This window comes from Taurulus bubalis, assembly GCF_910589615.1.
Source record: "Taurulus bubalis genome assembly, chromosome: 19".
In the NCBI taxonomy this organism is placed as follows: Eukaryota; Metazoa; Chordata; class Actinopteri; order Perciformes; family Cottidae; genus Taurulus; species Taurulus bubalis.
In genome coordinates this window covers 17,240,863-17,266,194 of record NC_136607.1, presented here as the reverse complement: position 1 = coordinate 17,266,194, position 25,332 = coordinate 17,240,863, and the positions used below count along the sequence as shown (strand labels likewise).

The following is a 25,332-nucleotide window of genomic DNA, read 5'->3' as shown; positions in this document are numbered from 1 at the left end:
TGAGGGAAGAGTACTAAAGCTGCAGCAATTCTGGATTATAGCTTAGTGAACAGGTTATATATCTATTTCAATCTTTCTCTCCAAAATTGTATTCCCATGTCCCGTATTCACATGGGATGTCCTCAGTCAACCCCTAGTCTACTTTAAAAGACGTTAACTTGGCTTTTTTTTACTTTAAGCATTATGGATACAGTATGAAAATGTGTATGTAAATCCTCTTTGAGGTATTTTCAAAATATAGAATCGCTACATGGAGCCACTTTTGAAGCTCTCACGCTGAAACGTGTCGATTTCTTTATAGGATTCATTCTTTACCTCCAAGACCTGCAAATTATCCCTCTTTGTGCCTTGTAAAGTTTTCTAGAAGAGGATCAGAAACATATTGACAGACTTTGTTTTCTGATTTACGACACCAGACACAACCTACCTTTTATCCTTCCGCTCGCCAGATGTGTGGAGACTTGTGAAACTCAAGCTCATTTACATCTTAGGTGGAGAGGTGCAAAAAGGCCGGCGAGGAGAAAGAAAGGTCAGCTCAAAGGTCAGGGCGAGAAAGGCGAGGAAAGAAGATCGATGAAAAGGAGGTTAGAGGCACTGTGGTGACAGTAATGGAAAGTATTTGTCATTTGATTTAGGGAATATATCATGCAGCCAAATATAACCCTTTTAAAGAATAGAAAAGAAAGTTAAGGACAACCGTGAACTCCTCTGATCTGCATGAAACCAGAAAATACTGCATTCACAGTTGGCCAATGGCCTGCAACTCACATTGTAGTCTGTTGATTCCTGCTTCTGTTTTAGTGCTTTCCCTCCAAATATTAAGATTTTTGGTCCCGTTTTGTGTGTAAATGACGGCTGATGGGGGGTTGAATGATTCAGCAGATTTAGTTCCAGGATAAATAATAGTGTTCTCTTCATGTGACAACTTGTATGTTTTTCCTCCATTTTTTTGCATGTTATTATTTTTAATGTATACTAGTTTCTTGTCCTGCTCAGGAACTCATATGTTTAGGCTCAAACCTTTGCTGCCTTCAGTGTGTTTTTTTTGCATTTTGACGTGGATCAGAATGAAGGTTTTGATTAGTTTGCCGGCTGCCCCTATTTGTTGTGATTCTTTATTTCTGTAGTATAAAATATGTCCTGGTCATAAATAAACATGTGGAAAGTAAAAAGTGAACGCAGTCATTCCACGGAGACGTAATCACTCTGCTGAACCTTTGATGAATGTCTACTTTTTTGTCACCTGATAGCTGAGTACCAGCATTGTCTCGACAAATTGTTTCCAGAAGTCTTCATAAGAACCTTATTCCAAAGGCACCACATGTTTTCTCATAGCTATCAGCGCATGAACAACTCACTTCTGGAAGTCATTTTTCATTTGTTTGCGTGTGCGAGCTTCTGTCCGATGTTACCAATCACTGACGGAAATGCAACCTTTTTTATAGCCGGATAGCGTTAGCTTCCTCTCAGACGCAGACGTGCGTGTGAACCTGAAGGCACAGATGCAGTATGTCACTAGTCTGTGCAGCCACTGTGGGCCTTTTTGTTTGATTTTCAGATGCTTACTCATACCTTTTAGAGATTCAACACAGTAATCCAGGCAGGCTTTCCCACGCTGAGGAAGAAGCTTGTCATTAGCTCCCACAAATTATAGCATTTTCTTAGTGTCCAGCTGATGGAGTCATCGTGGGCGAGAAGGATTCCTGTGAATGTCATATACTCTGTTTTATGCTTTCTATATAGTGTTTCATGCAAAACAGCTGAGACTTATCATATATATGTGCACACTATGAAAGCGCTTGACGTGCCAGCACAGCTGTGGACTCTTTGCTTTTAACAGTGTTTTTGTATGCAGCGAACTCCTGCACCCACGGTGGTTTGTGGTATTCTGTTGTCAGTTAGAAATGTAGCACAAACTGTAAATAATAATCTGACTGACTGACCGTGGGTGGGCCGCAGAGAAGTCTGGAGTTAGTTTGAAGTGTGAAGGGCTCCTGGTTCCTCTGAATGACCTCTGCGGTTGGTGCAATGAACACATTTGAATGTAATTTGTTGCAGCATTGCAGTGAGAATTTGAGAACTGCAGTAATATCTCCGAAAAAGTGGATTGTAATAAACGTCATAGCTCTTCACTAAACCATTGAGTTTATAACTGCAGCTAGAATATCTCAAAATGAGGCAAATGATGAACATATTTATTCGTATTGTATCGTGTAAAAAATTAAAATTGGTCTTTAACAGTGTTTTTTTTTTTAGCTTGTGTTCCATAAAAACAAAGCAGTGTATTAAAAACTATTCGATTATTGGCTCACTTATTGGCTTCTTCCATCAGCTCCTGAAAAAAGTATTGCTTTCCCCAAAATCGGCAATCAGGTAGCAAGTGAAGTGTTGCTCCTGTGTATGAAAAATCCTTTTTTATGTTTTCAGACATTGCTGTGTTGTAATAGATATTTTAGTTTTTTAACGCTCTGGCATCAGATCAGGTATTAACATCAATATTGGGTAGGAAAACATATCTAGTTTCCATCCTACTCCTTTCTTCAAGGAGTTGGTTAGTTGTTGGTTCTGCATTGATTCATTTTACTTCACTCATTGTTGCAGCTTTACCTTTGTGTGATGAAATACGTTCGTTCTATTTCCAGAACCCTCACCTTGAATAAGGATTGGCCATCGGCCAGAGGTTCAAACGAATATTTATTCCACTAAATCCCCGGCATGGGTACACGAGGCGTTCTGGGCTGCCTCCTCCTGACCTCTTTGCTCAGCTTGTCAAACGCCGGCCTCGTGAAGAAAATCCTACGGCATCGCCGACAGACTCTGGAACCCGCTAGAGAACATAACATCACGCTGCCGAGTGCGGACCATCCTGTGGTTTTCAGCCACGTCTACAACATCAATGTTCCCGCCAGTTCCCTGTGCTCGGTGGACCTGGACGCTCCAGACAGCACGCAGCTCCGGCCTAAAGATGCGGCGGACTCTTCGGGCGAGCACTTCACCGAGCACACGGTCGATGGGGAGAACCAAATCGTCTTCACCCACCGCATCAACGTACCTCGGCAGGCCTGCGGTTGCGCCGAAGACCTGACGGGCCTGAAAGCACTCATGAGCCGACTGGAGATGCTGGAGGGAGAAGTTTCAGCGCTGAGGGATCAGTGCAACGGTGACGGGGCCTGCTGCGGCTCACAGGTCACGGGTAGGTTTCATTTGTCTGCCGTGCTTTGTCTGGTATGTAGCTTACAGCAAGAGCGGTAAATTAATCCTTTGTTTCTCTAAAACGGCATTGGAAAGTCCGACGCTAAGAATATCACACAGCACATCTGTTCCATTCATCTGTTGAGGAGTTCAGGAATCCAGTGTGGGGGTTTAATACTCCCAAAACCTCTCCAGTTTGAAAGGGCCTTTATTTGGCTCAAATGACATGAGATACAGTTTCTGCATAACAATGGACGTAAAAGGTCTGCTCTTCTAATAGCTGCTGAAATGAGCTTTGGACCATTTCTGAGTGATGCACTCTTAAAGAAAGACATTCACATTCGGGAGATATTGGCTTTCTTGCTGAGAGTTAGAGGAGAACATTAATACCATTTGATATATAAACCAGCTGCTGCTTAGCTTAGCATAACGCCTGGGTGAAAAAACAACCAAGAAATATTCCTGCAATTAACCCCCCATAAAATACACTTAAGTTAACCAAACACAACATCACATTAGTGAGTCGGAGCGGGTATACTCCTCAGAAAAGGAATGCAAGTGTAGTTCCCCGAAACACTCGGGATTTCAGTTGGATGCAATCTGCATACTCACCACTATGGCGATTAGTGTGGTATCAATCTCTCAAGAAATCAAACAAGCTATTGCAAGTTGATTGCATTTAAAAAAGGAAAAACACATTTTAATACCACAGAAGATGATATTCAACAAAACCTAATTGAATTTTACTTTCAAAGGTGTGGTGGGAACTAAACCTTACTGCCACGGCCATGGAAACTACAGCGCTGAAATCTGTGGCTGCATATGTGAGCCGGGCTGGAAGGGACCCAACTGCACTGAACCCGAGTGTCCCGGTAACTGCCAGAACCGGGGCCGCTGCGTTGACGGGACGTGCGATTGCTTCAAAGGCTTCTCCGGAGCGAACTGCACGCTCGAGGTCTGCTCTACGGACTGCGGAGCACACGGCCAGTGTGTCGGTGGTGTTTGCATCTGCTCGGACGGTTTCCTCGGCTCGGACTGCTCGCGAACCAAGTGCCTCAACAACTGCCGTGGCCGCGGCCGCTGCGCAGATGGAGACTGCGTGTGTGACGAACCCTGGGCCGGCGGCGACTGCTCTGAGCTCATCTGCCCCAAAGACTGCTATGACCGCGGCCGCTGCCAGAACGGCACCTGCTATTGCGACGAGGGGTTCGCCGGGGAGGACTGCGGCGAACGCACCTGCACCAACAACTGCCACGGAAACGGCTTCTGCGTGAATGGCCAGTGCGTCTGCGCCGCCGGCTTCAGCGGAGACGACTGCTCTCGGCTCACCTGCCTCAACGACTGTAACGACAGAGGTACCTGCTTCAACGGGATGTGCATCTGCGACATCGGCTATCAAGGCGGCGACTGCAGCCAGTTGGCGTGTCTGAACAACTGCAACAGCCGAGGCCAGTGCGTAAACGGACAGTGTGCCTGCGACGTCGGCTTCCAGGGAGACGATTGCGCCGAGCTTTCCTGCCCAAACGAGTGCCACCAGAGGGGGCGCTGTGTCAACGGCCAGTGCGTGTGCGAGGAGGGTTTTGCAGGCGAGGACTGCAGCATCAGGTCCTGCCCCTCGAACTGCTACGGCCGCGGCGAGTGTGTTAAGGGTCGTTGTGTGTGTCACGCGGGCTTCACCAGCGAGGACTGCGGTGAGCTGAGCTGTCCCAGGAACTGCCGAAACCGCGGCCGATGCCTCGACGGGCAGTGCGTCTGCGACGAGGGCTTCTCCGGAGAGGACTGCGGTCAGAAAGCGTGTCCCAACGACTGCTTGGCCCGGGGCAACTGCGTGGACGGCGAGTGCGTCTGTCGGGAAGGCTTCTCGGGAGAGGACTGCTCGGTGCACGCCTGTCCGGGTAACTGCAACAACAGGGGGCGCTGCGTCAGTGGATTGTGCATTTGTGAGAGTGGATATGATGGAGAGAGCTGCGGGGAGCTGAGCTGCCTCAACAACTGCTGGAACAATGGCCGCTGCCTGGGCGGTCAGTGCATGTGTGACGAGGGACACACCGGAGAACACTGCTCAGAAGGTATGGAGCTGTTTTAATTCACCCCAGAAACAAACACACACACAAAAAGTATCTGGCAGTTCAGAAATGTTGAAACTTTCCATGTGTTTACTAGATGTACCGTAAAATCAAATCCAGGTTATGTAATTTCCCCCCCTTTTCTCAAAATTCACTCATCTTGAGAGAAACTTTTTCTGTGAATATAAAAGAGGTGTTTCTTCATGTATTGCTGTTTTTTGGCAGTTCTTTACACCACGGCCAGATGTGGCTCTGGAGTTTGCATTAGCCGTGTGTGGTGATTGAGGGCATGAGGAACCGTCCAAGAATAAAACACCAATGCTTTTGTGTTCCCCCCCAGTGTCTCCTCCAATAGACCTGACTGTTGGTGAGGTCACCTCTGACACGGTGCAACTGTCCTGGGCCAACGAAGCGCTGGTGACGGAGTACCTTGTGACGTACGTGCCCACCAGTCCTGGTGGTCTTCCCATGGAGTTCACTGTGACGGGAGACAAAACGGCGGCCACCGTCAAAGAGCTTGAACCCGGCATCGAGTACCTGATCAATGTCTACGCCGTCCTGAGCAACAAGAAGAGCGTCCCCATCAGCGCGAGGGTGGCAACAGGTACGTCGCAGTCATCCTCCTGCTAGTTTCATGTGAGTAACTATTGATGCGGCTGAGCTAACGATGACTTTTTTGTTTGTTTCCGACCCTCCAGATCTTCCAAAGCCAGAGGGTGTAATATTCAAATCAGTGAGAGAGACCTCAGTGGAGGTGATGTGGGACCAGTTGGACATCTCCTTTGATGGCTGGGAGATCTATTTCCGCAACACGGTCAGTCTGCCCATCTCTTTTAAAGACTCGCCCTGGATTTTATTAAGCGACAGGGGAAAAAGTGAGAGGTTATAAAGCTATGCCAGCTTATTGGAAGTCTCAGCGAAACATGGCTTTATTTCTGTGCTAACTTGAAATTGCTTTGACATGTGGGGGGAAAAAAACCTCAGTTAGGGCGAGGTCTGGATGTCACTGCGGGTAAATCCGAGGCAGTAATGCTTTGGAAATATTACTGTGCCAGCTGATAAGTCGGAGGCTATTTAAATTATGCTGCAGAGTTTTCATCCATGTTTAAATACGCCTGTCCTTTCCTGACCTTCGTGTTAATTATGATAACGGTCTGTGTGATGTAGTTTACATCACTGGAGTTCTGTCCCCTCACACACTTCCTGTGAACTGACAGCTGCTGCGTCATGCAGACATAAACGTGTCAGCAGAGCTCAATTTATGGCACGCAGTGTCGGTCTATTTTTATGAAGTAAACACTTTTACCATATCGGAAGCAAAAACTGGTTGCTGGCACAGGAGAATAAAGGTAGATGTCTGCTGGAGAAACCTGATTGTTTACACATTTCCAGGGAAAACACAGAATAATACAGAATAATAATTATAATTCTGGTCTCTTGTGTGCACGTCCTGAACGGGAGGTTTTACATTGTGTCCTTGCAGAAAGAAGAAAACGGAAAAGTGGTGAGCACCCTTCCACCGACTCAAAACCAGTTCCTCCAGTCAGGCCTTGGACCGGGACAGGAGTACGAGGTCTCTGTTAACATCATCAAGAACAACACCAGAGGTCCCCAAACATCCAAAAAAATCACGACCAGTAAGTCTCACGGTTGTAAACAAACATTTTCTCAGCACTTTTGATCATTTAGACTGAACCTGTGAGATAAAAGATGTTTAAAATGATCCAGTTTCTACCACAGAGAAGATGCTACCATTATGCAATTTTCCTTTCTGTCTGCTCTGTCTGGCACCTTTTAGCAGTTTGGGACTTCACTTCAGTTGAGCAGTTAGTTAAAAAAAAACATTAATGTCAAAGAGTGAAATTCCATAATGAACAGAAGAGTGATAACAGGAAATCCCAGCTGGCTCTCCATAGTTCCATCTCACAGATTTTAGCTGAAGAGTAATGACTCCGACACATTTAATCTCACCCTAGCATGACCACATGCCTATTTTTTTTTCACTTTCACTAAATCTTGCTCTCAGCTCTTGTCCTCTCGCCTGCTGAAGCTTTTACTGCAGCGCTACTCCATACGTTACGTTGTAGAAATGCCCCCCCGCTGCTTCTGCAGTCTATGGCATGCCATCGTGCATGTGAAAGCCGTTAAGCCGTTTTCATTTCTAATGCCATATATTAGAAGGTTGTAGGTTGAAAACTAGACGTGGCTTCCAGAAATAAATGATAGAAATGAAGTTAAACCTTTCGGACCCGTTTTACCCCCACGGGTCCATTTTTTAACACGGATAAAAGTAGAGTGAAAGGGAACCATTATATTTCATGGTAGCCTTTTCCCTTGTTGATCCAAGTTATTGCTTTGCATTATGAGAGAGCCAAGTGGAGTCTTATAAGTGCTGTTTTATGTATAAAGGTTAAAAAAAACATGGCAGGAGTGTTAATGTTTGGTGCAGACTGAGACGTAGTCTTGATTTGATTTGTGAACATCTCTATTAGAAGTTAAATCATTCCTTCACTGCAGAATATAATAAAGAGAGTTGAGAACAACTTTGCAGACTTTTCTCTGCTGAAGAACCGTAAAGTAATAGCGCAACGTTTTAGTTAGTTTACTTAGTTGCTTTCTGATAATCAGCTCGATACCGCTCTTAAGTCTGTATGCTAAATATGAAGCTTGTATTAGCTTAGCTTAGTTTAGCATAAAGACTGGAAGCAGGGGGAAACGTATACTTTTTAAGTCTACCAGCATCTTTAAAGAATACAATTTAACATGTTAACTAAAATAACTCTAAATTAACTCTAAATATCTTGTTTGTTTACGCCACACAAAAATCGAATTGCAAAAGCAGTATGTTCTGTTTCCATAAAAAGTTTTGTGCCGGACAAATTTCTTCATATTGACGACAAGACAGAGCTAGCAGAGACAGCAACTACGTGTATTTCCAAAACTTCATTTAATCATTAGTATATTTTTTAATGGTGGGCATAAAACTCATTAACTATTTTTTAAATCGATTAATGTAATTTATCACAGAACTAAACTGGAAATCTGCAGCTATGCTAGCATGCATTTTTTACCTGGTCTATTGTTTACTGTGGTCCCCATCGTGGTTTAGCATGTTAGCATGCAGACATTTGCTAAAGATCAGAAAATAAAATGATGGGATATGTCATTTGTTTTGTTGGTACTGTATTTCATCATAAACCAAAGTATTGGATAACATAGAAAAAGTCAGCGGATTATCAGAGTTATCACAATTCATCCTCAGGTGCAATAAAAGTCTGTGCCAAATCCCACTAAAAATAGTAATTAGTTATGGCCCTAATGGCTCACAACCTTTTATTTCATCCATACATCACCACCTTAATGCTGGATATCATTTCCTCTGCGCTTTAAAGATGGGTGTTTGTCAGCCTGTAATGACGAGACAACTATACCTCTCAATTATTTATCCTGTTTATAGTGAGTCAGCTCTTCAGTCTCGGTCCTTAAATTTCCCTCCATTTGTAATTTGTCGTGCATCTGTTCTCTCCCTCGATGTCTGACTCACCCCAGAGATCGAAGGCCCCCGGCAGGTGGAGGTGAAGGACGTGACGGACTCCTCCGCCCTGGTGGGCTGGTCTCAGCCGGTGGCTCCCACGGACAGACTCAGCATGTTTTTCGGGCCCAGCTCCGACCCCTCGGTTGAAACCAGAGTGGAGATTTCCCCCCAGGACAAGCAGCACAGCATCGACGGTCTGAAGCCCGACACCGAGTACAAGGTGTCGCTCGTCTCCAGGAGAGGAAAGCTCGACAGTGACCCTTCCATCGCCACTTTCACTACCGGTAGGCTTGTGATGGCTTATTTATATTTTACAAATGCACTATTTCCTCCTTTTTTTGAGTGACATTTGATTGAAACTACATGGACCAACTGTGCAAGTAAACTACTGATATTTTTGAATAAAATTATTATCACAGAGATTTACTACTTCAGTTGGAACCAATGGATTTTTGATTCTTTTCATGGGAATTGTTGACGATATGAAAAAAAAAAGTAGAATAGAATATTCTATATATTTCTAATATAGAAAGCCTTGTGCTTAATTCTATGTGAAACCATGATGTATTGCAGAACATAATAGTGTGGATACATTATCCATTTTTGGATACTTTAGTATATCTCAAATTGTTGTTAATAATATAGTATTGGATTGTTTTTTTGCTTTATCAGTTGTTTCCTTGGTCCACACTTGTTCTGTCTCATTTCTGGTTTGCCTGACATCTGTAAAGCCATTTGAACTGCACTCACCTGTATGAAAGGTGCAACACAACTAAAGTATGATCTGTTTGCACACCGCAAACTGGAGTGCCCCCATTTCCAATAATAGGTCAACTAATAGATGAAATGTCTGTGAATCTAAAGTTTGTGAGAAATGTGACCATGAATGTATTTGCCATCGTTAGCCCTGGACGCCCCCATGGACCTGCAGTCCGTGTCCCAGACGGACGACAGCATCACTCTGGAGTGGACCAACAGTGAAGCTGACGTCGGCGACTATCTGGTGAAATACAGTCCCATCTCCGGGGCGACTCACGGTGAGGAACTGTTCCCACGAGGACCTGGAGACACCACAAAAGCTACAATCACTGGTAAGGCGAGTCACGAGCACACATGACTTGTGTTAGTTACGCCACGTGCTCATTTTCCTTCTATCCCTCTGTGTTGCAGGGCTGAACCCGGGGACAGAGTACGGGATTGGTGTGACTGCTGTGAAGAAAGAGAGGGAGAGCCTCCCTGCTACTGCGAATGCTGCTACTGGTGAGCGACGCTGCCCGAGCAGCCGCCCCTCGCTTCATAAACACACAGGCGGACGTGTTTGTTGATGCAAATTGGGTGACACATTTGCAAACTTTTACACGCTTTCACATTTTCCCTTTGTGTCAGATATCGATCCGCCCAGAGATTTGGAGGAAACCGATTCCACAGAGAATTCCCTCACCTTGAGGTGGCGGAAACCCCGGGCCAAGGTCGGCGCCTACAGGCTGGAGTACGTCTCCAAGGACGGCCAGGTCGGGGAGACGGAGATCCCGCCCACAGCGACGAGCTACGTCGTGTCCAACCTGAGCCCCGGGATGGGATACACCTTCACTCTGGCTGCGGAGCGGGGCCTCAAGAGGAGCGCGCCGGTCACCTTATCTGCATCCACAGGTGGGTGGGGAACTATTTCATCACAACATAATCTTGGAAAGAATAACATTTAGATATTATTTCATATTTTAAATTGTAAGTCGACCAGTATTCAGTTGGTATATTACAAATGGATGAACTTCACCAACAAACACCAAAAAAATGAGATGCACGTACACCTAAATGATGCTTTCTTGATTTGTGCCTTTTTGTTTTTTCTTGTAGCCTCTTTCACGTTTTATTTAGCTGACTCAGACGACCGCGAGCTAACGACTCCTACAGGCTCGGAGGACAATGTCATTAGCTTTGCGTATTTAGAGCCCTCCGACTCTCCGTCCTCAGTTGGAACTGAGGGTGAGGAGGAGCTCGGGGAGCTGACAGTGTCGGGCGTCACGCCTGATGGATTTGACCTCACGTGGAAACTAAAGGCTCACGGCGTCTATGATAGTCTGACAGTAGAATATAAAGACACTCTGCGATTATGGGATGCAAGAGAGGCCCAACTTCCTGGAGATGCCACTGGCTCTCGAATCCAGGGCCTGAATGCATCGACAGAATATCAAATAAAACTTTATGGAATTACCAGTAGCCAAAGATCTGCGCTACTTGAAGCGGTTGCACTCACAGGTATAAGCTTCTCTTTCAGTTTATTAGAGACAGTTTGACCTGTTTTTTTTTCTTTTGCATAGTAGACAAATAGTTGTTTAGCGGTATGATTTGCATGCTGGTATTTTACTCATTGAGATCATACCTCTTGGCATGACCTAACAGACATTTGACCTCATCCCACCAGTCATCTCAATGTTTCCATCTGTAGATTTTTCTTGTATTTGAATTGTTCAAAGACACGAAGAAATCTACAGATGGATTTCCTCCTGCATTTGACATTTATTTGCTCCCTGAAAGCTAATTCCATCTGCATCATTCATCGTCTCCATTTACACAATCAAATGATTCTCCGGCAGTCGGAGAAAATGACAACGTACGCCCCTCGCATGACAGAGGAAAGTGACTCAGAACGGCTCTTTAGAGCAGCAGGCTGTGCATGGCTTCACCGTCTATTTGAAGGCAGCTGTGTACTTCCACTCTGGTGGACTACTCAAAAGGCTTCAAAAATTAATGGCGCCGCCTCGAGTGCCATTAATGCCCTCGCTGCCGCAGCCCTGGAAAAGCTGGGATAATAAGAAAGAGAAAGAAAATAGGAGAATGAGGTTATCATGGACAGAATTATTTGAATTTAACTGTACAATGTGTTCTGATTTTAACCCAGTTTCTTCTTCACAGGTTGGTTTTTCAGTCATCAACAGATCTGGTGACAAATTCATTCATTAACCTGCTTTTATTCCCTGTAGCACCTAAGCCTACCTCTCCAGATGTTCTCATGCTGAGCATCAAAGATGCCCCGACCACTGCTCGGGATACTGGAGCAGCTCAAAGCCCAGATCCCCTCCGTCCTCTAAACACTCCCGATACCGGTGTGGTGAGCTCCGGTGCCGAGCCCGAAGGCTCGAGCCCGGGCGCACTGGGAGACCTCACGGTCCACGTCACCGCCACCGGCGTGAGCCTGGCTTGGTCGGCGCCCGACGAGGCGTTCGATAGCTTTTTGGTGGAGCTCAAGGCTCCAGCGTCAGGGGCGACCGGTGCTCATGTGACCACACTACCAGGAAGTGTGAGAAACACTGAAATAGAGGGGTTGACCCCCGCCACGCAATATGATATCACATTGCGAGGGCTGGTGGAAGGAAAGCGATCTTTACCTCTGAACGTTTTTGCTACGACAGGTACATGGAAGAAATGTTTTCTCTTTTTTTGTAGGCATTCATCACAACCTATCATCATCACATCCATTTACTTTGTATGCTATAAATATGTCGTGGCTGTTGATGTGAGTGAGATATTTATATGATTCATATTCCCAGTCATATTATTTCGAGGAAAAAAAGTTGTAACATTTCATAATTTAAGTCAGAATAATTTGATAGTCTTATTTCTTCAAGATTAATAAGGATGTACACTTTCAAAATTAAAGTCATAATATTTCATGATTAAAATGATAAAAAAAATTGAAGTCAGAATATTTCATGACTAAATTCAGAGTAGTTCTAGGAAGAAAGTTTATCATTTTGAAAAAAATATTGTTGTAAAATGTCAAGATTTGAGTCACAGATTGAGAAAAATGTAAGTCTTAAATCATGATTTATTTTAAAAGAAGTATTTAAAGTTATCTTTTTTCCCCCTAAAAATAATTATGACTTTTTCTTTTGAATTCCAAATGAATTCCTGAAATATTACAACCTTTTTTTCTTCAATAATATGACATTTTTCTGGTACTTTTTTTCTGAATAATGATTTAAACTTGAATCCTGAATTATGAGATTCTTTCTCTCGCTCCGGCCCAACTTCTCAGCCGTACTCATTGTGAGATGAATATTGTGAAAAGTTATGCGAGAGTAAAACATTTTTACAGTCCATCTTGCCCTTCAGTTGACCCCCACTCTGATCTGTCTATCTCCCAGAGGAGCCGGAGCCCATGGTGCACCTCACCACCTCTGACATTACATGGGACGGCTTCACTGCGTCCTGGATCCCCACCGGTGGGGAGTTTGACAGCTTTGTCATTGAGGTCACAAACTTGGACAATTACGAGGAGAGCCAGAACCTCAGTCTGTCCGGAGACGCCCTGAGCCTGGGCATCTCCGGACTGAACCCCAACACCAGCTACATGGTTGGCCTGTTTGGGATGTATCAGGGCTCCTTCCTTGAACCCGTGTACACTGAAGCCACCACAGGTACCTGCAACTCGCAGCGTTGCAGCGTTTGTTTGGTTCTTTTTGAACCTCTTAACTCTTTAACTTTCCCTTTTTTTGATTTTTAACTTTCCATTTCAGTCGGTGTCTGTGAAGCACACACAGACACTAGAACCTCTATTTTGTGTGTGTGTGTGTGTGTGTGTGTGTGTGTGTGTGTGTGTCTCCCTCCCTTCACTCACAGTGGAGCGTCCACACTTCGCTGCATGAAACGAGAACGACATAATAACCTCATTTCTGTTTTGTCATCACTGTCCAGCTTAACCGACATGCCATGATCCATTCTTTACCCTCCAGCCACTGTTTGTGTCCAGCTGAGAGAGGGCAGGGTGATTCGTGCCGCATCACTGAACAAAAGCAAGCGCCCCTCAAATGTTCACCCTTACCCCCCGAACCGCTCCCTCCATCCCAGTTACCCAAAGTGCATGAAGCCCCGCCTCCTCCCTCCCCCTCTACCATCCCCTGCATCGTGGTTGAGGTTTGACGCTGATGTGCTGCAATGATTGCAAAAGCAAAACCAATAACTTTCACCCACTTTCACGCCCGTCGCCCCGCGACAGCGTGGCCATCTCATTTCATCCCATCAACACTCATTCAGTGTGGAATTGATTAACCTTGAGGGATCATTTGCTCATGGGCGTGCCCACGCGTTTGAGGTTTTTTATGTGACATTTGAGCTCTGCTAGTTTGTGTGAAATCAGTTTGATGATTCTGATTCAGAACCTCAAAGTAAATATCCTCGTTTCCCTTTGAACTACTAGGTGGCAAATGATTAAATCTTCTTGTCGTTGTCAAAGGTAAAAAGCTAATGATGTGATCTGAGGTTTAAAGTAACGCCACCTTGTTTTACATCTGAATGATGCCTAATTTATCTGCTGCATGTTTGCAAGCAACTGACTTTGTCATCGCATGGAGAACATATGTTTTTATGAGTTTGTTTGTCCTATTCTGCTTTGAATCGCTCCGGTGCAACAGTCTGCAGGATTTATCTCAGAGCAGCTGCACGATCAGATCCCCCTCCGCATGCATGAAAGAGATATTTTATACAATTATATTTCTTCCTTCGCCACATTTCCACGTTAGAATAAACACTTGCAGGCCAGTATTCTTCAGCTATTTTCACCTTTTTGTTTCTTTTTTTTAATAGCAATGGGCATAATTTGTTTAAAAGTCAAGCTTAAAAGTAAAACTTTATGCAAACATATATGCATGCATTTAATCTTTAATCAGAAATTGCAAGTGGGTGGTGGTGAGTGACCTGTCACATATTTTAATGTGATAAATCAAACCAATGAGCTACCAGTTAATTAGTACCTCTGTCAGTATCTGTTCTGCAAAATGTTTCTTTTTAATGAAAATCTAATAATGATTTCTCTCTTTAGTGATTCAATCAGTGGTTGGCAAACTATATATCTCAAACTTAACGTCAGAGAGCTTTTCAATCTCCTGGAACGCCACTGAAGGAGAATTTGATGGTTTTATCCTGGAGATAATTGATTCCGATTGGCTGACGGAGCAAAAGGAATATAACATATCCCGCAGTGTAACGTCCCACGACGTAACGGGGCTCAGGCCCAGCACTGACTATATAGCCTACTTCTATGGGACGTACAAGGGATCCCGAACGAGCGCTGTCAGTATTGTCGCATCAACAGGTATTTAGATTTTGTGTATTACAAAGAATAGGGTCATCTATTAGTTGTTTTTATGTCAACAAATGAACATATTTTATATTTTTCTCTCCCCCTTGTAGCCGAAGAGCCTGATTTGTCCAGGCTAGTTGTTTCTAACGTTACCTCAGACAGATTGTATCTGTCGTGGCGGACAGGAGAGAAGGCGTTTGATAACTTTATAGTAGAAGTCAGAGAGTCTGCTTTGCCCTCGCAGGCAATGGGGCGCTCTCTGGCGGGAGACGTGCGCTCCACGGTCATGGCCGGGCTCAAAGCGCGCACAAGCTACGACATAAAGCTGTACGCCAGCGCCGGCGGCCAGAAAACACAGCCCCTGTTTGATGTAGCTACAACAGGTATCGCATTACATGCATTTTTTGTTGGCACTGCAACCACATTGTGATTTAACCAGCACAACATAACTGAAAAAGCCGTGTTCTTCTTTCTGTTCAGAGGATGTCCCCCAGTTGGGGCCCATAGCCGCTTCATCTGTGAGCCCACATAACCTCAGCTTGTCCTGGAGCGCGGTGTCGGGCCACTTTGATGGCTTTGTTGTCCGGGTCAGTGACCCCGAGCAGCAGTCTGACACGCTGGAGTTCAGGCTGCCCGGTGAAGTGCGTAACTTTACCATCTCTAACCTGATGGATGCCACGGGCTATGATATTGAACTGTACGGTATCTCTCATGGGCGCCACACTCCCTCTGTGTTGGCCCACGCCGTCACAGGTACTACGCATTTTACTCATGTCTTAAACTCACAATTCTTAAAAAGTTTAGCAGCAAAACCTAGTAGCTTTTTGGGATATGTCTCCTGCTATCGGGTTAAAATACCAGAATAACTCTCTTAATGCATTTCAAGCTTTAAACCAGCGGATAACAAACGCTATGAGAGCAAATTTTACATGCATCATGAGAACTTATTGTTATTAACATAATACAGTATATACTAGTATTGGATTATAATTATTGATGCATATGAAGCTAGAGAAGGAGGGGTATTTTTAAGTAAGTAGCTTGAGCTACTTCCTCTTTACTTGAGTATTTCCACTTTCTGCTTCTTTTTACTTTGCAGTCCATTTGCAGCTTTAGTTACTTTTCAGATTCCGAATATATTTAGACAAAATATATCGGCATTATAACTGAAGCAGTGTATAGAGTACTTAAGTACAGTACGTGAGGACATGTTCTTAGTTCATTTCCACCACTGGATAAACTTAACTAAAGACATCAGGTGAGCATTAGGTCTAAAAGCCCAAATTGTGTCAAGATGTAGTTCCACTAATGGCCACTAGATCCCAGTGTTGACCACAAAAGTGTCATTTTTTTGCCTCATGAGAAAATCCATTTTCTACAGTCTTAAGTTTACAAAACTCTATGATGTATGCAAAATCCGCCCTTTATGTGTTTTGGCCGTTAAATTTAAGGGATATTCAGAGCCGATGTTCCCATCTTGAACTTCCTCCTGAAGCCTCCTGATAGCCCTCACAGGAAGAACAGATTTTATGATATGCTTTTGCAATCTTTGCACACATTATCCTCCTGACGGAATCTTGTTCCCCATCCCCCCCACACACACACACACACACACACACACACACACACACACACACACACACACACACACACACACACACACAAACTCCTACACTCCTCTCCAGCTCCTTTGCCTAAAGTGGAAAACTTGACCATTTCCAACATAACCCCCTACGGCTTCCGTGTGTCGTGGGAGGTGAAGCAGCAGCAGCAACAGCAGGGGGAGGAATTAGCCCCCTCTAGTGGCGGCTTCAGCCATTTTCAAATAGTGGTGACTGACTCTGGCTGGCTGCTGGAGCCTCAGGAGTTCACTGTGCCAGGAAACCAAAGTCACCTGGACATCTGGGGCCTCATCACCGGCATAGGCTATGAGGTCAGGCTGACCGGGGTGTCAGAGTCGGGGCTCCTCTCTCGGCCTCTGACGACAGTGGCTGGGACAGGTACCACTCACAGAGCACCGCAAGGCCCGTCTCTTACTAACGTGTCGACTACTGTACATATGTGATCGATAAACTGAAGCTTCACCATCACAACCTGGCTGGTTTATTATTAACAAGATTTGAAATTCGAATAATCTATAGTATGGATAAAGTTTGCTCCCCGCCATGTTTTGATGGTGAGGCTGCAGCTCGGCTCTGATACCTAACCCTAACCCTAACCTTAACTCGGATGTGTAACACGACTCTTTTCCAGAACGATCTCTTTTCTTCTAAGCATTTGCTTCGTCAGCGGGAGGACGAGATGTGACGCTCCCGCCTGTTTCTTCTGTACCTCCCCAAAATATGAGCAAGCAACTTTGTTTGTTTCCATATTTTAAAATGTGTTTTCCTTCAGTTTTCTGATTGGCGATTAGTTACTTTCATGATGCTACCTTTTCTTTTTCTTTTTTTGGTCCTTTTTTTGGTCCTTTTTTGGTTTCAAAAAAAATAAATCAGATGCAGGAAAACACTGATAAATCAACAAGACATTCTGAGCATGAAATGTTGGTTGATTTAACTTCTAATGTCCTTTGTCTCATCGTCTTTGAATGCACTGAATGCCTTGAGGCCGGCCTTGAAGACGCATGGGGACCTCGTCTCAACCGGCGTTTGACGAAATCCGTCCCCGGAGGTCCCTTAGAGCCTTTTACTTAAGGAATGTGACCCCCGGTTAACAGGCGTAAATAAACATGTACCAAATAAAAAAGCATCTTGAATTTTTAATCCATCCAAGCCTTTGTTGCCTTGAACTGATTTACACTAACGGAGCATGGCCGATGCGGAGGCGGCTGGACCGCAACCCCGTCTGCCGCCTGGAAACCTTTCATGCACTCGATTGCTGACTTCTTCCGTACCTCTTCAGAAGTTCATGAATATTGCCGGGGGGTGAAAAAAAAACGTTGTGTCTTCCTTGTCTAACCAGAGGCTGAAGCGGAGGTGGAGCATCTCTTCGTCTCGGACGTCACGCATGACGGGTTCCGTCTGTCGTGGACGGCCGACGAAGACTTGTTCGACCGATACGTGATCAAAATAAGAGACGGCAAAAGATTCGCTCACCCTCGAGAGTACAGCGTCGGTGGCGCTGAGCGAACCAAGGTTTTAACCGGACTCATGAGCGGCACCGAGTACGAAATCGAGCTTTATGGCGTCACATTGGACCAACGCTCCCAACCTATTACTGGGGTTGCTCAGACAGGTATCTATATACAGTATATATGTGCAAAGTGTGACGTTTTAAACTAACAACTCAACTTCCTGGTGTGACGTCTGCGGAGAACTCTAGAACTTAAGTCCCACTAATCATCTTTGGCCCTCTGGTTTAGGCTTCACTCCATGTCTTGACTTCTGATGAAAAATCTTTTCGGCTCCTCCAAGCGTCTTGTACTCTTGCGATGTTATTGGACATGCTTTCTTCACTTTAAGTCACCTGCTTTTCCCCTGTGGATACCCACTTATACTTTACCAGGCCTGAGCACTCCAAGAGGACTTATCTTCTCCGAGGTGACGGACTCCTCGGCTGTAGTTCACTGGTCCATGCCTCGCTCCCCGGTGGATAACTACCGCATCACCTATACACCCTTTGAAGGAGGTAGGAGCTCAATCAGTTGCTGTGTTGCCACAGACGTTTCAATTGAGTCACATAGTTCAGCTGGGGTTGGATTTGATAAAGATGATTTAGTTTCATCAAACTGAAATGGCACAATAACTATTGGCTGGATTTTAATGTCATTTTCGCGTCGGCATTCGTGATCCCCAGAGGATGAATCCTCTTGACTTTGTTGGTCCTCGAGCGCCACAATGCGGTTGATGTTTTAGTTTTTCTTGACAACTATTGGACAGATTGCCGTGGAATTTAGTTCAAGCATGCATATCAACCTCCTATTACTAATAATACATATAATAATTGAATTTGTATCTCGTCACCAAAGGTAAAATGTATCACTACACACCACAATACAAATATAAAGTACCAAAGAGCTAAAATAGAGCTTTATTATGGAGTGCACTTTCAGATGCATCGTCAGATCTATTATGTTTAAAATATTTTTTTTTTAGTGCAGAACTCATAATTTACTATATCCATATTTTTACTTGTATCGTACTCTTCCACAGGAAGCCCTCTGGTGGTGACTGTGGACGGCAACGTGTTTGAGGCTTCGCTGCCCGACATGATCCCGGGGAAAGTGTACCAAGTGACTGTGAGTGCTGTGAAGGGTCTTGAGGAAAGTGACCCCAGCACCGACACTGTAATCACAGGTTGGTTTTCTTCTTCTTCTACTATACAACACTTCTGTGTCAGTCCTCCCTGACTCCCTGACTTAGAGAATGTAATTGTTCCCGTGTGTGTGTTTTCCTGCAGCTTTGGACAAACCTCAGGGTCTAACTGCAGCTAATATCACCGACACCTCAGCCCGGCTGGTGTGGCAGCCGTCTGTGGCCACTGTTGATGGCTACGTCATTACTTACAGCGCGGATTCAGGTGTGTTTCTGTTCTCTTCTCTCCTTTTTTTCCATCTATTTTCTGCCTTCGCCCTTAAAGTGGCACTCCTTAAGACGTTATCCTGGTTCATTTTGAATGGCCCGATACTGACGTGTGTACATACATATTCTAGGTTCAACCTGCTTGCTTTCTGTTCACAAGTATAGTTCAAGTATGGCAGTAGTATAGTACAGTACTTGTGAAATCTCACAAATGGAAATGTTTCTATTGGGCCACCCTGTTTTTATTCCAAAGTGTGTGTGATTGATACATGTTGCATTACTTTGACCATGTGAACATTTGGTTAATTGATGTCCCGCCTGACAGTGTCCCATGTGGTGGAGCGTGTGTCTGGGAACACGGTGGAGTTTGAGATGGACTCCTTGGTTCCAGGAGCCCACTACACAGTTGGAGTACATGCTCTGAAGGAAGCTGAGAAGAGTGACTCTGCTGTTACTGAATTCACCACCGGTAGGCTTATATATATATATATATATATATATATATATATATATATATATATATATATATATATATATATATATATATACATATATATATATATATATATATATATATATATATATATATATATATATATATATATATGTATATATATATATATATATATATATACATATATGTATTTTTGTATTTCTGTATGATGATGATTCTTGTGTATTTTAATGAAGCGTGTTGTATCTTTCAGATGTGGACCCCCCTCGTGATCTGAAGGCTATAAACATTCAAACTGACAGTGCGACTCTCACATGGAAACCCCCGCAGGCCGCTGTGACCGGTTACACACTCACCTTCTCCTCGCCGGCTGACGGTGCAATCAGGGTACGTGCATGCGTTCAATCAATCAATAGTTTTCTTGTTTAAACCCAAATTACCACAGACTACGTCAATTCAAAAAAAGTACAATATTAAAAGTACAATATTATGTATTTAGGGACATACCACTGTTATTATTATTAGTAGTTTTAACAAATATATAAACAAAAGTAGACAATATTTTTACGGTGTCTTTTTTTAGTAGTTTTTCTTCCCAAAGTGAAATTGATAAGGTTATTATAGGTATAAAAAGTCATGCAAAAAGTGCACATTTTGTCGCTCTCCAGTGTGGCTTTCCTCTCTGTAAATGTGCTGTGGTCTTGTTGTGTGTGCGTGTGCACGGATGCAGGAAGTGGTGCTCAGCCCGACGGCGTCCTCTTACATCATGGCTCCTCTGACGGGCTCCACAGAGTACGACGTGAGGCTTCAGGCCATCGCTGGACCCCAGAGGAGCCGTCACGTGACCACCGCCTTCACTACTGGTAAGGAGGAAAACACATGCGAGCACACAACTTTATTTTTAGTGTCAACTGGCTGGTACTTTCTTTCTTTTCTTTGTAGCATTGAAAGAGCCGGTGATTCATCATGCAGCAGTCCAGATGCATGACAAAAATACCGTTCTTCTTCCAATGCAAATTCCTTTCCTCTGATGTGATACTCCACCTGTGCTTATTTTTCCTGCAGTCTGAGCTGCTCATTTCTTTTTCACATTTTCTCCTTTCTTTACTTTTCTTTCCTAGGTCTTCCCTCTCACACAACAACACTGTGCACTGTCTTGAAGATTGTGCCGCTGAGGTTTCTGAGGTGATGTGTTTTTAATCTTTCAGTTGGACAGTTGTACCGGCGGCCTCGGGACTGCGCTCAGATCTTCCTGAACGGAGAGACGAGCTCCGGTCTGTACACCATGTACGTGGGCGGGGAGGAGAGGCAGTCCATCCAGGTCTACTGTGACATGACCACTGATGGCGGAGGATGGCTGGTGAGTGACCAAACCTGCTGGAGTCAGATTTTAAATTAAAAACATGAATCACGTTTAATAATAGGTATAGACGACCGTCCGTCTTCTCAAATGCCGTTGTGACACTCGGCCATCTTCAGGTTCTCCTCAGGCGCCAGAACGGAAAGTTGGAATTCTTCAGGAATTGGAAGAACTACACCGCTGGCTTCGGTAACATGAATGATGAGTTCTGGCTGGGTGAGAGCTTTTATCATTCACCTCCCCTCTCTGTCTCCTTAGCTCAGCCTCTCTGCCAACTCACACATATTAAACTATTTCAGGTCTCTCCAACCTCCATAAAATCACAAACTCTGGCCACTACGAGATGCGAGTGGACTTGAGGGACAACGGGGAGTCGGCCTACGCTCAGTACGACAAGCTCACCATCGCAGAGCCAAAAACGCGCTATAAAATCTACGTAGGGGCGTACAGTGGAACAGCAGGTAGGTCTCACTTTAAAAGATCCGGTTGACCTTTTTGGGGCCTTTTATCTAGTTTTTTTTAAACATTTTGGTCCTGGTTGATTTGACGAAACCCAATATACGAAGCGATGTCCTTTGTTGCATGTATATTTAGTCTGGAACGGTGGTAGAAATATGTTTCCTTACAATGGATTCCTATTCTTTAGCTTCCTACCTTTCAAAGGAGACCATAAATATGCATATCGTCACCTTCCTAAAATAATGGCATTTTCAGGCTTTGTAATACCGGTCAAATGATGTTATGATTACTAATATTATGTTCGAGTGAGATTTTCACAGACAAAAATGCTAACTAAATGTCTATCTTAAATGCTAGCTTAAAAATGCCATCTTGAAAAGCTTGTAAAATTGCCTAATTCACATTGTCTTTTGACTTAGGCTATTATTTTAGGAAGGTGACGATATACGCCTTGTGGTCGAGGAGCTACTCCTCATACATTTTTAGGCATATTTTTTGAGCGATTAGGCTACAGGATGTGTGTTATTGAGCTTTAGTAGGTGGATTTTGTTACTTTTAGACAGGATAGCTGTTTATGCTAAGCTAAGTTAATTATCTCCTGGCTTTCGCTTTAGCCGCTATGACACTACTTATTCATCTAAAAATGTATCCCCTATTGAATAAGCTCACCCGTTGACGTGAGCTGTGTTTTTCTGACCAGGCGACTCCATGACGTACCACCAGGGTCGACCCTTCTCCACCTACGACAACGATAACGACATCGCGGTCACCAACTGCGCCTTGTCGTACAAAGGTGCCTTTTGGTATAAAAACTGTCATCGGGTCAACCTCATGGGGAAATATGGTGACATCAGTCACAGTAAGGTATGTGCATTTAATGTTGGATTATTTATCGTTCAGGGAAGGGATGATATTTTAATCCAACATTTCTGACATTCATTGAAATGTAGAAATCCCTCCATGTCTATGACTTGCTGGACGCAACGTTTAAAGAAAGACGACGCTCACGTGTTAGATGTCTCACGGTTTATACTCTGCATTTTCTTTTTTTTTCAGGGGATCAACTGGTTCCACTGGAAGGGCCACGAACACTCAATTGAATTTGCAGAGATGAAGATCAGGCCGGCCAACTTCAGAAATTTTGAGAGCAGAAAAAAGCGATCGTAGAGTCGCGAGCCCCCCATCCTCGACTACACCTCATCTCCACCCCCCACCTCTCTCTCCTTTCTCCCTCGACGGCAGTCATGAACCTCCGTGTTCCCCTCGTCATCACATCATTCTGTAAAATACACACAAGACAAAAGACAATCACGCTGAATGTAATTAAGAAACACGGGAATGAACATGGCAACGTTCACACCAAAGAATGGAGCCATTTTTTGTGTCGCCATCCCAATTTTGGCACCGTTGCGTATGTGTGATTATATATGTGAAAGCAGTGATGAGTTTGATGAGCGTCAATGGACACATACAGCAAGTGTGAGGAATTCACTGTAAAATTGTGTAAATGGATCCACTGAATCAGTAACATGTCAAAGGGCACATAGTCAGAAGGCGTCACCCCCCCTAAAATAACAGAAGGTTAATTCAATGTTCACTGTACAACCAAGAGACCATTTAAATTAATATGAATATGTTGATTTCCTTATTTTAATAGAAAGATGCTCTGTAACCTTCAGTACAAATAAAAATATTAGTTTGATAAAAGTGTGTGTGAGCTCTTTAAAGGAATAACAGGTAGACGTTTGAATGATTTCCACCTGCAGGCCACTAGATGGCAGTGTTTACTCTCTATGCAAAACTATAAGATGTGCTTCATGTGGTTGTTGAGCTACTTAGGATGATGTTTTACAGAGCTATCCAAAATATTAATTATTTATGGGCTTGAAAATTATTGAATTCAGTACTTAGTTTTAAAAAGACCTTAATTTAATAAAATATGTTATTATTCTTTAATAGGTTAATCCATCCATACTTTTTTGCTGCTTGTCTCGGTCCAGGTCATGTTATATAACGCTTGGAAATACAGACAAAAAAAGGGGCATAACTGTAAATTAATTCATGTGGTTATTGGCCTCATTGGCCCTGTTTTACTGTGTCATTCTATCACTTGTGTGAAAGTGTGAAAATGTGGGATGTGGCGTTAAAAGGTCTTCATTTTAGTTTGTTCAACTCTGCAGAAACCCTTTCATTAGTTGTTTGATATCAGAAAACCTTCTCCAGTTCAAATAAAAATTCAATTGCAATCAATTGTATATCCGGAGTGGGGCTTTTTACTCTCAAATACTCTTAATATTGACTTTCCTTTCTGGGGACTTTTATGAACATGCATCAAAACCAAGCCTTGGTTTGAAAGTGCTCTTTGATAAACCTATTAGACGGCCATTTTGAGTGTAGGATCTATTCCATGGTTCCAAAGTTTCGGTTAAAAATCAGTGTTATCTTTCTTCCTGGAGCCCTTTGGAGCCTTTTTTTGTGCAAGCAGCACAGGGTTTACAAAATCAATATCTTTGCTCTGCACTTGTCATCAAATCCATAGTTTAGCTTCCAGATCTGAAGCCATCCCCGATAACAAGGGGAGACTTTGGTGTCGGAAGACCCCCCCCCCCTCCAACTTCTTGGAAATTGCACGAGTGCTTTAAATGAGAGGTGATTGCATTATATGTGACCGATCTGCATGTCCTATTTCTCTCCTACTGCACGCAGTATTGGTTCTTCCCAGTCTTTCAACATCCTGCAGGCGATCTAGTGATCCTCATTGATCGTTCATGTTGCGCTGCAGCTCGCTCGGTGTCCTCTCCGCACCCTGCTACCACTGTGTGTTTTGTTTTGAAGCCCACTTTAATGGGGACACTTTGGCCTTTTGGTGCATCCGATCTTCCTCGAGGTAAATCAGACCGAACGTTTGGCTCGGTCGAGATCACAGCAGGAAGTTTCCGAGTACACTCGTGTTGTTCAGAGAGACGGCCGACACTCAGCTGTCGAGGGTCTAGTGTGTTGAGAACATTTAGTTAGAATTTGACTATGAGGAACTAGGAGATACTAGATGTCGGCTGGCACAGAGCTGGGACTTTTCCATATGAAGTTAAGGATTTAGAAATAACCGTTGACCTGGATTTCTACGTATGCAAATTGCTGAGCTCAAATTTCATCCGGAGATGTTTCTAAATGGGGACTTAGAGGTCATGACTCAAGTGCCCTTGTAATAAAGCTCCAAAGAGTAACTGCATAATCTTACCCCTCAATGTTTAGGTGGAGATTAGATTATACAATTGTCTGGCGCTTGTGTTTGTCAAAATCAGCAGCAGCATATTTCCCATGACCCCGATTACTTCCTGTCGCCAGATAAGAGCAGATAACGGCCCTGTTCAGAGACGATGTGCGTTTCGGGGGCCTTTCTTGGTGAAATACCCCCAAAATCCAGCAGATTTTCTCAAAAACTAACCAAGGAAATAGCTTGTAGATTGATATTGTTTCTAGTGGCGTGGCTCTAGAGAAGGCGATGTGTGCCTATTTAGTTGTTCGGTCCAGAAATAAATATCTCAACATCTACATGATGGACTGAATGTTGCCCAGATGACGAATCCCAACGACGTTGGTGATCCTCTGGATTTCTTCCTGGAGCACCACCACGAGGCTCACATGTGTTGTAGCCAGTCAACTAGGA

General features: G+C 44.0%; 1 protein-coding gene across 1 annotated transcript; it reads left to right on the top strand.

Annotated features, from left to right (window-relative positions):
• Positions 1-2,715: 2,715 nt before the first annotated feature.
• Positions 2,716-23,914, top strand: LOC306751717 (tenascin-like; the record flags this gene model as incomplete). The annotated part of the gene is made up of 28 exons (XM_079235338.1): positions 2,716-3,193; positions 3,948-5,261; positions 5,599-5,862; positions 5,957-6,072; positions 6,742-6,895; positions 8,808-9,077; positions 9,699-9,884; positions 9,964-10,053; positions 10,180-10,443; positions 10,648-11,049; positions 11,775-12,203; positions 12,939-13,211; positions 14,612-14,884; positions 14,983-15,255; positions 15,353-15,625; positions 16,558-16,872; positions 17,834-18,106; positions 18,377-18,499; positions 19,024-19,167; positions 19,271-19,390; positions 19,718-19,861; positions 20,100-20,233; positions 20,577-20,709; positions 21,055-21,206; positions 21,326-21,422; positions 21,506-21,667; positions 22,366-22,529; positions 22,722-23,914. The coding sequence occupies 28 exons, from the start codon at positions 2,716-2,718 to the stop codon at positions 22,830-22,832; spliced, it is 7,131 nt and encodes a 2,376-aa protein (XP_079091464.1). The 3' UTR covers positions 22,833-23,914.
• Between the last annotated feature and the right edge of the window lie 1,418 nt (positions 23,915-25,332).